Source organism: Calliphora vicina, chromosome 4 (genome assembly GCF_958450345.1).
Source record: "Calliphora vicina chromosome 4, idCalVici1.1, whole genome shotgun sequence".
Lineage (NCBI taxonomy): Eukaryota > Metazoa > Arthropoda > Insecta > Diptera > Calliphoridae > Calliphora > Calliphora vicina.
This window is the reverse complement of record NC_088783.1, coordinates 93024405-93038719: the sequence shown is the minus strand read 5'-3', so window position 1 is coordinate 93038719 and position 14315 is coordinate 93024405. Positions and strand designations below refer to the sequence as shown.

At 28.9% G+C, this 14315-nt stretch overlaps 1 protein-coding gene across 1 annotated transcript; it reads left to right on the top strand.

Annotated features, from left to right (window-relative positions):
• The first annotated feature begins 10596 nt into the window (after positions 1 to 10596).
• On the top strand, positions 10597 to 11968 carry LOC135958566 (putative nuclease HARBI1). Its single transcript, XM_065509465.1, has 4 exons — positions 10597 to 10824; positions 10884 to 11198; positions 11252 to 11396; positions 11473 to 11968. Exons 1-4 carry the CDS (start codon positions 10597 to 10599, stop codon positions 11841 to 11843), a joined length of 1059 nt encoding a protein of 352 aa, XP_065365537.1. The 3' UTR covers positions 11844 to 11968.
• Positions 11969 to 14315: the final 2347 nt, after the last annotated feature.

Below are 14315 nucleotides of genomic sequence, written 5' to 3'. Positions count from 1 at the left end.
GTAGGACGCATAGTAACAGAGATATATTCCAAAAACTGATTTGTTATGATATTTGTCACCCAATATCTCGAAAACCGTTGGACGTACACACAAATTATTCGTTACCCAAATGTAGGGATTATTATTCTCTAACAATTTTGTAATAACTAATAAACTCGTAGGGTGCATAATAACCGAGATATATTTAAAAATCAGATTTTTAATGATTTTTGACATCTAATATCTCGAAAACCGTTGGAGGTACACACAAATTATGTATTACCAAAATATAGGGATTATTATTCTTTAAAAATGTTGTAATAACAGCCGAACTCGTAGGACGAATAGTAACAGAGATATATTCCAAAAACTGATTTGTTATGATATTTGTCACCCAATATCTCGAAAACCGTTGGACGTACACACAAATTATTAGTTACCAAAATGTAGGGATTATTATTCTCTAAAAATGTTGTAATAACTAATAAACACGTAGGACGCATAATAACCGAGATATATTTAAAAATCAGATTTTTAATGATATTTGACACCTAATATCTCGAAAACCGTTGGAGGTACACACAAATTATGTATTACCAAAATATAGGGATTATTATTCTTTAAAAATGTTGTAATAACTGACGAACTCGTAGGACGCATAGTAACAGAGATATATTCCAAAATCTGATTTGTTATGATATTTGTCACCCAATATTTCGAAAACCGTTGGAGGTACACACAAATTATTAGTTACCGAAATGTAGGGATTATTATTTTCTAAAAATGTTGTAATAACAAATAAACTCGTAGGGTGCATAATAACCGAGATATATGTCAAAAACTAATTTTTGTAATTTCTGACATCCAATATCTCGAAAATTGTTGGAGTTATGCAAAAATTGTATTTTACCAAAATGTAGGGAATTATATTCTTTAAATATTCTGTAATAACTCCTTAACTCATACAACGCATAATAACCGAGATATATTCAAAAATCAGATTTTTATGATTTTTGACATCTAATATCTCGAAAACCGTTGGAGGTACTCACAAACAATATGTTGAAAATTAAAAAATGCGTACTTTCATTAATAAATTTGTAACTATATGTATTTTACATTTAAACTGTGTAAAAAGATGAGAAATTTATTTTTCATATTTTAGCAAAAGTCGTAACGTCGACTTTTTGTGTGGATTTCCATATGAAAACATGGCTACCCTGAAAACAATATTTGCAGACTCATGCAATAACCCAGCCATTGGAGAATATGGCAACTCTGAACTGTTTTTATATCGGCATTTTTTGCGCGGAAATTGCATGAGTCTGCTGGCTGGGTTATTGCATGAGTCTGCAAATATTGTTTTCAGGGTAGCCATGTTTTCATATGGAAAGACCACACAAAAAGTCGACATTACGACTTTTGCTAAAATATGAAAAATAAATTTCTCATCTTTTTACACAGTTTAAATGTAAAAGACATATAGTTACAAATTTATTAATGAAAGTACGCATTTTTTAATTTTCAACATATTGTTTGTGAGTACCTCCAAAGGTTTTCCAGATATTAGATGTCAAAAATCATAAAAATCTGATTTTTGAATATATCTCGGTTATTATGCGTTGTATGAGTTAAGGAGTTATTACAGAATATTTAAAGAATATAATTCCCTACATTTTGGTAAAATACAATTTTTGCATAACTCCAACAATTTTCGAGATATTGGATGTCAGAAATTACAAAAAATAGTTTTTGACATATATCTCGGTTATTATGCACCCTACGAGTTTATTTGTTATTACAACATTTTTAGAAAATAATAATCCCTACATTTCGGTAACTAATAATTTGTATGTACCTCCAACGGTTTTCGAGATATTGGGTGACAAATATCATAACAAATCAGATTTGGGAATATATCTCTGTTACTATGCGTCCTACGAGTTCGGCAGTTATTACAACATTTTTAAAGAATAATAATCCCTATATTTTGGTAATACATAATTTGTGTGTACCTCCAACGGTTTTCGAGATATTAGGTGTCAAATATCATTAAAAATCTGATTTTTAAATATATCTCGGTTATTATGCGTCCTACGTGTTTATTATTTATTACAACATTTTTAGAGAATAATAATCCCTACATTTTGGTAACTAATAATTTGTGTGTACGTCCAACGGTTTTCGAGATATTGGGTGACAAATATCATAACAAATCAGTTTTTGCAATATATCTCTGTTACTATGCGTCCTACGAGTTCGGCTGTTATTACAACATTTTTAAAGAATAATAATCCATATATTTTGGTAATACATAATTTGTGTGTACCTCCAACGGTTTTCGAGATATTAGATGTCAAAAATCATTAAAAATCTGATTTTTAAATATATATCGGTTATCATGCACCCTACGAGTTTATTAGTTATTACAAAATTTTTAGAGAATAATAATCCCTACATTTTGGTAACGAATAATTTATGTGTACCTCCAATGGTTTTCGAGATATGTCAAAATCAAAAATCATAAAAATCAGATTTTTGAATATATCTCGGTTATTATGCGTTGTATGAGTTAAGGAGTTATTACAGAATATTTAAAGAATATAAATCCCTACATTTTGGTAACATACAATTTTTGCATAACTCCAACGGTTTTCGAGATATTGAATGTCAGAAATTGCAAAACTCAGTTTTTGACATATATCTTGGTTATTATGCATATTACGAGTTTAGTAGTTATTACAACATTTTTAGTGAACAATAATCCCTACATTTTGGTAACGAATAATTTGTGTGTACCTCCAACGGTTTTCGAGATATTGGGTGTCAAAAATAATACAAAAATCAGTTTTTGAAAATATATCGGTTATTATGCATTGATTTAGAAGTTATTAAAGTATGTGAAGAATGCAAATCCCTACATTTTGGTAGCATGTAACATGTGTGTACCTCAACCGATTTTCGAGATATTAGATGTCAGCAATTACAAATATCTGTTTTTTGATTATATCTCGATTAATAGTTTGGGAGTTATTACAGAATATTTATAGACTACAAATGCCTTCATTTTGGTAACAAATGTGGATGTCAAAAATCGTAAAAAATCAGTTTTAGGCACATATATCGGTTATTATTTGATTATTGGTTATTACTAACTTTTTATATACTGATAATCCTAACACTTTATTTTAAAAATAATCATAAAATCATTGAAAAGATTTATTTATAAAACACAAAAGTCGACATTACGAATTTTGCTAATTTATGAAATGTAGTTTTTTCGTAATTTTATACTGTTTTAGCGTTAAAGACATATGGTTACCTAATTTAGTAATGAAAACACACATTTTTAATTTTCAACATATACTTTGTGCGTACCTCCAACGGTTTTCGAGAATCATAAATAATCTAATATATCTCGGTTATTATGCATTGCATGAGTTTAGGAATTTTTACAGAATTTTTAAGGAATACAAATCCCCACATATTGATAGCATGTAACTTGTGTGTACATCCCACGGTTTTCGAGATATTGAATGTCAAAAATCATAATAAATAATTTCGATTATTATGCGTCCTACTAGTTTGGGAGTTATCAAAACATACCTACATTTGGATAACATATATTAAAAATCAGTTTGAGGACTGTCCCCAAAGTATGCAAATGTCCTCAAACAATGCGGTAGATCGAAAAATTATACCCAAAGTATGCGCTGTGCATATATATATATATATATATATATATATATATATATATATATATATATATATATATATATATATATATATATATATATATATATATGCACAACGCATACTTTGGGTACAATTTTTCGATCTACCGCATTGGTTGAAGACATTTGCATACTTTGGGGACAATCCTCAAACTAAAATCATATATCTTGCGCATACTTTGGGGACATGATAGTTTGGGGACATTTTTTTTCGATATTTTTTTATTACATAATTAGATTCCGCGATATGTTAAATATCGTTTAAACTAGTTCCTATAGCTATATATACGCTTTAAGTATACACATTTTAAGTTTTTACGTAAAAATATAACTATCGATGTTGCCGTACTTATGCTCTAAAACTAGCGATTTTTAGCCAATAATTTTTTTCCGCGCAAAAAATGCCGATATAAAAACAGTTCAGAGTTGCCATATTCTCCTATGGCTGGGTTATTGCATGAGTCTGCAAATATTGTTTCCATATGGAAAAACCACACAAAAAGTCGACGTTACGACTTTTGCTAAAATATGAAAACTAAATTTCTCATCTTTTTACACAGTTTAAATGTAAAAGACATATAGTTACAAATTTATTAATGAAAGTACGCATTTTTTAATTTTCAACATATTGTTTGTGAGTACCTCCAACGGTTTTCGAGATATTAGATGTCAAAAATCATAAAAATCTGATTTTTGAATATATCTCGGTTATTATGCGTTGTATGAGTTAAGGAGTTATTACAGAATATTTAAAGAATACAAATCCCTTCATTTTGTTAACAAATAATTTGGATGTCAAAAATCGTAAAAACAATCAAAATCATTAAAAAGATTTATTTATATAACAAAAAAGTCGACGTTACGACTTTTTCTAATTTATAAAAATTATTTTTTTTCGTCTTTTTATACTGTTTTATTGTAAAAGACATATGGTTGCCTAATTTCGTAATGAAACACACATTTTTTTAATTTTCAACATATAGTTTGTGCGTACCTCCAACGGTTTTCGAGATATTATATGTCATCGGTTATTTTTTGTATATATATATATTATGCATTGCATGAGTTTAGGAGTTATTACAGCTTTTTTAAAGAATACAAATACCTACATTTTGGTAGCATGTAACATGTGTGTACATAAAAAGTAATTTTTGGGATATATCTCGTTTATTATGCGTCCTACGAGTTTGGGAGTTATTAAAACATCCCTACATTTTTATAACATATAATTGTTTCACACATCCACCGATTTTCGAGATATTAGATGTCAGCAATTGCAAATATCTGTTTTTTGATTATATCTCGATTAATAGTTTGGGAGTTATTACAGAATATTTATATACTACCAATGCCTCCATTTTGGTTACAAATTTGGATGTCAAAAATCAGCTTAGGCACATATATCGGTTATTATTTGATTATTGGTTATTACTAACTTTTTATATAATAATAATCCTAACACTTTATTTAAAAAATAATCATAAAATCATTGAAAAGATTTATTTATAAAACGTAGTTTTTTTCGTAATTTTATACTGTTTTAGTGTTAAAGACATATCAAAACATTCCTACATTTTGATAACATATATTAAAAATCTGTTTTTGGAATATATCTCGGTTATTAGGCGTTATATTGGTTTGGGAGTTATTACAGAATATTTAAAGGATACAAATCCCTTCATTTTGGTAACAAATAATTTGGATGTCAAAAATCAGTTTTGGTCATATATCTCTGTTATTATGCATACTACGAGTATAGTGGATATTAAAAACATTTTAGATATGAATACATTTTATTTTTATAAAATAAAAAAAATATTTTAAAACAAAAAGTCGACGTTACGACTTTTGCTAATTTATGAAAAGTAGCTTTTTGTCTTTTTCTACTGTTTTAGTGTAAAAGACATATGGTTACATAATTTAGTAATAAAAACACACATTTTTTTATAATCACGATAAAAAGTTAGACTATTACGATTATTTAAACTTAAAGACATTTTTTAGTTAGTTCATAGTTCGACTTTTTTAACAACCACATGTCGATAATGGCTGAGTTTTAGCAAAATATTTAAAATAAAGTTTATTTTTAAACCACTCTGGGAATATACTCTTCCCGAAATTTTTTATTTGCCTACATCTGATGATTTTCGATATATTATAAAAATAAATATTTTGCATATATCGCGGTTATTATGCGACCTATGAGTTTATGAGTTATTACATCATTTTTAGAGAATAATAATTAATCCCTACATTTTGGTTATACATAATTCGTGCATACCTCCCACTATTTTTTGGATGTCAAAAATTACAAAAATCAATTTCTTGCATTTATCTATTTTATTATGCTTCCTACTAGTTTAGGACTTATCGCAACATTTTTAGAAAATAATAATCCCAACATTTTGGTTACACATGATGTGTGCGTACTTCCAATGGTTTTCGAGATATTGGATATCAAAAATCAAAAAAATATTTAAAATATCTCGGTTATTAGGCGTCCTATGAGTTTAGGAGTTATAACCAAATTTTTAGGCAATAAAAATTCCTTCATTTTGGTTGCATATAATTTGTTAGTATCTTCAAAGGCGAATTTATACAAGATGGTGTCAGTAATAGTGTTGACACCATCTTGTTGTTGTTGTAGAATCGACACCACCGTGTTTAAATTTGCCATGAAATAGTACAAGATGGTGTTGTTGTGTAATCGACACCACCTTGTTTAAATTTGTTATGAACAAAAACGCGGGAAAAAGGTGGTGTCTGTTTCTTTTATTGTTGTTGCTGCAGAATGCACACATCTTAAATTGGTTGCCAAATATCATAAATATAAGTTTTTTTCATATTTCTCGGTTAGTATCCGTCCTATGAGTTTAGGTGTTATCACAACATTTTTAAAGAATAATAATCCCAACATTTTGGCAACACATACTTTTTTCATACTTCCAATGATTTTCGAGATATTGAATGCCAAAAATATATCTCTGTTATTATGCATCCTATAACTTTAGGACTTATTACAAGATTTTGAGAGAATAGTAATCCCTACATTTTTGTTACATGTAATTTGTGCGTACCTCCAACGGTTTTCGAGATATTGAATATAATATATCATAAACAGTTTTTTTTTTGCATATATCTCGGTTCTTAGGCGTCCTATGTGTTTAGGGGTTATTACAACATTTTTAGAAAATAAAAACCACTACATATTGGTAACATATAATTTTTGCATACCTCGAACGATTTTCGAGATATTGGATGTCAAAAATTACTTAATATAGTTTTTGACATATACATCGGTTATTAAGCGTTGTATGAGTTTAGAAGTTATTACAGAATATTTAAAGAATACTAATCCCTACATGTTGCAGATATAATACCTCCAACGGTTTTCGAACATTGGATGTCAAAAATCATAAAAAATCAGTTTTTGAAAATATATGTCGGTTATTAGGCGTTATATGAGTTTAGGTGTTATTAGAGAATAATTAAAGAGTAAAAATACCTTCATGATGGCATTTATGCGTAGCTCCATCGGATTTCGAGATATTGGATGTCAAAAATCTTATAAAACCAGTTTTTGCCATATATCTCGGTTATTATGCGTCCTACGAGTTAAGGAGTTATAACAACATATTTAGAGAATAATAATCCCTACAATTTGGTTACACATAATTCGTGCGTGCTTCCAACAATTTTCAAGATAGTGGTTGTTAAAAATTGCAAAAATCAGTTTATTGCTATTATCTCGTTTATTATGCGTCCTACTAGTTTGGGACTTATCACAATATTTTTAAAGAATAATAATTCCTACATTTTGGTAACATAAAACTTTTGCATTCCTCTAACGTTTTTCGAGATATTGGATGTGAAAAATTACAAAAAATCAGTTTATTGCTATTACCTCGGTTATTATGCGTCCTACGAGTTAATGAGTTATTACAAAATTTTTAGAGAATAATAATCCCTAAATTTTGGTAACACATAATTTGTACCTCCAACGGTTTTTGAGATATCTAAAATATCACAAAAAATCAGTTTTTAGAATATATCTCGTTTGGTAGGCGTACCTGTAATTTGCGGATATGACCCTGCATACCACTGTTTTTACTATTAACGTTCCTAAATTTAAATCAGACATATGTAGTTCCATACTGTGTATTACAATTAATTATATACTAGAATCGCCTGGTTGCCGAAATTCGACCACTTTTAAAACTCTCGTTACCACTTTTATGGAAAGAATTATTAAACAATTTTTTATATTGTACATATCTAGAAAAAAGAACCTCTTAAATCATATATGTTTCATCAATATTGGTGGACAATAACATACTTAAAATCGACCTACTAGGATCGACCGGTGGCCGAAATTCGACCACTTTTAAAGCGCTTCTTTACCACCTTTGTGGAAAGAATTCTGAAACAGTTTTTTATATTGTGCATATCTAGAGAAAATAAGCTTTTAAACCGTATATATTTCGTCAATATTGGTGGACAATGACATACTTAAAAGTGTACCACAAAAAACGTGTAGCCTATTTTTTTATAAGATACAACTTTTTCATCGAACATTCCGTAGTTTCAAAGATATAAGCAGAATTATTTTATAATTTATAGCCCTGCCTAGAAGCATGCATATGTTGATTTTATCGTCAAATTCAATCATATAAATTTGTATTTTATTTATGTTACTAAAAGCATTTTGTTTTGAAATATGGCAGACATTTCATGTCTTACACCAGACATAAATATTTGATATTGAAGTTAAAAATAAAATTAAGTGCTATTGCATTTGTAGAAGACACATTCGAACCTTAAAAACATACATAATATGTATATTTTTAAATATGTGATAATGTTTATTAAATTGTTGCATTTTATATCAAAATAGTTGTGAATAAAAACACAAAACCCAATAAAATTAAATGTTATGCCATTTGGAAAGGCTAAAATAGCGATTTAACTTAATTTTAATTAAATTGTGGAGGTTTTTCTTTCTTTATTTGATTTATTGTACTAAAGTTGCGATTCGCAAAGAAAATGTAACATTGGTACCACTTGGACAAAAAGGAAAAAATCGCCAAACATTGGCAAACATGTGGCAACATGATTTTTTTTCTATATACCTCATAATTTGGGGACATGTCCCCAAACTAGGCGCAACGTATATGACTGTCCTCAAAGTATGCGGAGTATAGTTAATTTGAAATAAAAATTAATTTAGCCAAACAAAATTAAAAATTCCTTTTTAAAATGATTAATTAAAATAAAATCAATAATTTTACCTAAAAAAAATCAATGATTTTTACTGTCCCCAAACTATGCGCTGTGCATATATATATATATATATATATCGCCCAAATAAAGTTAATATTTTTGAATGTTATAAGTACATTCAAAAATACAAAAATATATCAATAGTTTCAAAAGTTACAGAGTTTTGGCCGTTGAACACACAATTCTGAGCAACCATGCAATAATACAACATGTTTTGGAAAAAATGTAATTATATAATTTGAGAACTAGAGCAATTTTGAAGAATGTATAGAAGGTTCCAACAATTTGTATATGCTTAATTTGTTTACTGGTTCAAAATTGTTAGTTAATTTTTGTCTAATATTCCTGCCAATTTTTTTTTGAACAGATTTTATATCATTATATTAGATATGTATATAAGTTTTGATTTAGTCACGACAATGGCTAAATGAAAATAAAAGAGTCTAAAAAGGCTAAATTAATTTTTTTGTGGCTAAACAAGATTGAAAAGGGCTAAATTTTACCACAAAAAGTGCTAAATTGGCAACACGGATTTTAGGTGACGATATATGTTTTGATTTCCAAAGTGGCTATTTCGAAAAAAACAAGTAAGAAAGTATAGTCGGTCAAGTTCGACCATATGATCGACGAATCAATAAAAACGTAAATTACAAAAACAAACGTATATATATTAGATATGTATATAAGTTTTGATTTAGTCACGACAATGGCTAAATGAAAATAAAAGAGTCTAAAAAGGCTAAATTAATTTTTTTGTGGCTAAACAAGATTGAAAAGGGCTAAATTTTACCACAAAAAGTGCTAAATTGGCAACACGGATTTTAGGTGACGATATGTTTTGATTTCCAAGGTGGCTATTTCGAAAAAAAAACAAGTAAGACAGTATAGTCGGTCAAGTTCGACCATATGATCGACGAATCAAAAAGTTTTATATTCAACAACGTTAGCAACATATATAATACACCAATCGCCGTAAAAGTAGGTGGTATGACTTCTGCATATGAAACCTATTTAAAAAAAACACAATAAATAAATCGTTACTTTGATAAAATGGTCCAATCATCTGATAATTGATATTATTTTTTTGGATTTTGATTGTTTATTTTAAGTAATTTTTATTAAAAATTTACTAAAAATCAAATTTAATTTCAATTTATCACTTGTAACTTTTCCGAGACTTTTTTCTACAAGTGTACAGTGCAAATTTATTCAGTGAAACAAACCACTTGTATAAGTATAGATTTTATATTCAAATTATTAAATATTTAAAAATAAAAAAAAATCTATTTTTTTAAATATTTCCATAAATTGTAAAATTTGTATGAAAAGTGTACTATTTTATTATCTTTATTATTTTTGGTATTATGAATGAAAATCATGTCGTGAGTTTTATCGATATTGATGTTTTTTGAGACCTGTAGTGCGATTCACTATGCTTTTTAAACCACAATTGTTTCGTTTAAAAATGTTAACCACAAAATTAACCATTTTGCTATTCACTAACACTTTAAACGATATCTGCTGGCGTTTAAAGCCAGCTGTTATTTTTAGCAAAACAAATTGTGGTTTAGAAAAGTGTTTATCGTTATAATCGTGTAATATAATGGCTTTGGATTATTTAGCCTACAATTTGTTTGATAATGAGCCAGTTGATAGTACTCCTTCAGTCAACCGGCGTGATCTTCGTGATTCGGATAATCCTTTTGAGTTGGCAGCGACAGAATTTAAAAAACTCTACCGTTTAAGTCCGGAAATGGCTGAAGAAATTATTTTCCAACTTGATGATATTTTAAAAGGTTCTAGGATCACTGGAATATCGTCTGAAAAACAGGTATATATGTACATAGTCAAATATTATTATAGAAAAAAAAATAAAAATATTCGTTACAGGTGCTAGCGACTTTACGTTTCTATGCAACTGAATGTTACCAACGGCCTGTAGGAGAGCAATGGGGTATATCTATGAGCCAGTCGTCAGTAAGCCGTTGTATACATAGAGTAACTGATGCAATTAACAATACGATGTTCCCAATGACTCGGGAAGAACGTCAAACTGCAAAAGCAATTTTTGCATCAGCTTCTTCACCTTTTGTTGCGGGTACAATCGGTGCAATTGATTGCACACATGTAGCAATATTAACCCAAAAAAGTCATGAAGAAGCTTACGTCAATCACCATAGCTACCACTCAATTAATGTTCAAAAGGTAAGGTTCAAATTAAAACAAAAAAAAACAATACAATATTGACATACGTGCATATATGTGATCCAAATTTGAAGATTTTAAATGTTAATGCTAAATACCCAGGAGCACGGCATGATTCTTACATATGGAGCTCCTCTGCTGTTCGAAGAGTCATACAGCGAAGTTTCGAAAATGGAAACCACAATATGTTTTTAATTGGTATGTATAATTAAGATATATTTACATAAAAAAAACTAAAAATATCAATTTATTAAAAACACATAAAAATATATAGGAGATTATGGATACCCTTTGGAGCCATGGTTAATGACTCCTCTACCAAACCAATTAGAAGGAAGTTCTAAATTTCGTTATAATGAGGCTTTGTGTAAGACTCGTAATCCTGTTGAACGACTGTTTGGCGTCCTAAAAGGAACTTGGCGATGCTTATATAAGCAAAGAATCCGTTTATATGATCCAGGCTTTGCCGGAAAAGTTGTTAACGTCTGCGCAACGTTACATAATATAAATTTACATAACCAAAGCTATGAAACAGAGTTTGAGACTTCAGTAACTCATACAAGTCGCGATTTGGTAGATCAAAATCTACCATCCTCAATAGCGAAACGTGTCCAAGACCGCTTAATTGCAAATTATTTTACATAGGCAATATTAATATACATACGTACATATTATGTATATGTATTGTTTTTATACCCTACACCACCATAGTGCGGAGGGTATATTGGGTTTTTGCAGATGTTTGTAATGTGTAAAAATATTGTCCCAACACCCACATTAAAGCCGATCGGTATAGATATCTATACAAATAATCACTTTAATGAGCATAAATCTCTTAAAAATGTTGGTATACACATAAAATTCAACAATCGGTCCATAATTAGTCATAGCTCCAATATAAAGCCATCTACCGAAAATCATTCACGAAAATAAATTACTGAAATTTTAAAAGAAAAATATTTTTGTTCATTAACTTAGTGTAGGGTATTACATGGTCGGGCTTGACCGATCATACTTTCTTACTTGTTATGTGTATGTTTCCCTATTTTATTAAATAAAACCATTTTTTTTAAATAAAAGTAAAACGACTTTATTCAATTATTTATTTATTATATTGAAAAAAAATTGTGCTATTGGCACATTGGCAGTGGGTACTATTAATAAATAAATAAAAAGATTAATTAAACATGCAATGAAATATAACAAAAATTGTATAAAAAAAAAACATTAAAAATAAGTACAAAAAAAAAGTACAAAGAAAACAATTCAAGTGACAAACAACTAAAATTAATAAAAAGCAACTAAAATTAAATAACAAAAATAAAAAACATATAGAATAAAAAGCTATTAAAAGCTGTATTGGCACATAAGCAGTGGGTTATTTAAAATGTTAAATAAAAAATAAATAAAATGATAAATTAAACACCATTCAAAGAAATAAATAAAACAAAAATTTTATAAAAAAAACATTAAAAATAATAAAGCAAACAATTCATGAGACAAACAAAACGAATACAAAGCAATAAAAATAAATAACAAAAATTAAAAATATATACAGGAAAATTATGTACTCTTTAAGTCTGAAACAAAAAATCAAGGATAGTTATTAAAAAGGCCTTATTCATAATCAATTTTTATATTTATTACAGGTTTATAAAACAAATAAAATTAAACATCTATTATGAATAAGGGGGTAAACCTCTGATAAATTATTATGAATAAGACTCATAGTATAGCCACTCGATAATGACACTATTACATTAACGTTTTACTTGTTTATTGTAATTAAAAATGAGAGCCTTAACCATAATAGTTTTTTAAAAGGTTTATAAAAAGCTTAATATAAACAAATTTAAATGCTCAGTGTTACTTACATTTTGCTTATTACATTGCCTAAATCGGTAATCGCAGTGGCAGTTTGTTTAAGGCCTTCCGCCATCGATTTTATGGCATCGGCCATAATTTTGTTAGTGGCTACGTTGGAAGCGCAACATTCGGATATCATCTATAAAAAAAAATAAAAAAGCAAAAATAATTCATTCTAATTGTTAATTAAACGTTAATTACTACCTCTAAGGCATCAGCCTGTTTGCTTGCTACTTCCAAGAATTGTTTTTTTTTTGTTTCACTGTCGTCCTCAGCCCGTTTTCTTTTCAGCCCTTTTCGTGGTGTCCTCTTGGAAGTGCTAGGAGTATCACATCGCAAATCAAAGTTATATGTTGCAAAAGTTTGCAGGTCGTGGCATCAGTGATGCACAAATTTACTGCATTTACGAACGCACCCATTAACTTCACTATAACTTACCTCTTCCATTGGAATATTTTCGGTAACGGATTCGTGGCCCTCTATGTAGTCATTTCCGACGACAGCAACTACCCGCCTTTCCATATCACTTAAGGCCTCCTGTGTCAATGGCCTATTTCCTGTTAGCGCTTGTTGCCTTTTTCGATCTCGTACTTTGGTACTGGTTCGACTTTTTAATTCTTTCCAAACCTTTGTAAATACGAAAATTTTAAAATTGTTTATATATATTCTAGTTTATTTACTTACCGCCTGCCACTGGTTGACCGCTTTAACCGCCCCACCAAGACAATTAAGGGTTTCCGACAATTCGGCCCACTTCTTGTCGCACTGACTTAGCTGCTCGGCAGACGCACGACTTCTTTTTGTAGAAGTACTAGCCATTCTAAAATAAAAAATGAGTAATAAAATAACAAAAATGTGTTGTGTTTACTTACCTTGCACAAAACTTTACAAATAAAAGGAATTTGTTTTGTTTTTTTGTATTCTTCTTTGTTCTTTTCTCCTATTTTGACATTTCGCTTGGCAGAGTTGCCACGTAATATCAATTTGAAAACAGAGAAATATAAAACTATTTACCGTGGTTAAAATTAAGTTAGTGAATCACAAAGTGGTTAGTGCAAACATCAGAATGTGTGGTTAAAGTTAACACCTGCTAAAGTGTTATAAGTTAGTGAATCGCACTAATGGCATACAGATGAACTTAATATCTATTTTCTATTCAAATTGTTCAATATTTAAAATATTTTAAATATTTTAATATTTAATATTTTTTTTAAATATTTCCATAAACTGTAAAAATTATTATTTTTGGCA

Excerpts from the sequence above, each read along its gene's own strand:
- LOC135958566 (XM_065509465.1), top strand. The coding sequence starts at position 10,597 with ATGGCTTTGGATTATTTAGCCTACAATTTGTTTGATAATGAGCCAGTT. Across the intron at positions 10,825-10,883 it reads GAATATCGTCTGAAAAACAG|GTGCTAGCGACTTTACGTTT; the intron begins GTATATATGTAC and ends TATTCGTTACAG. Across the intron at positions 11,199-11,251 it reads ACTCAATTAATGTTCAAAAG|ATATGTGATCCAAATTTGAA; the intron begins GTAAGGTTCAAA and ends ACATACGTGCAT.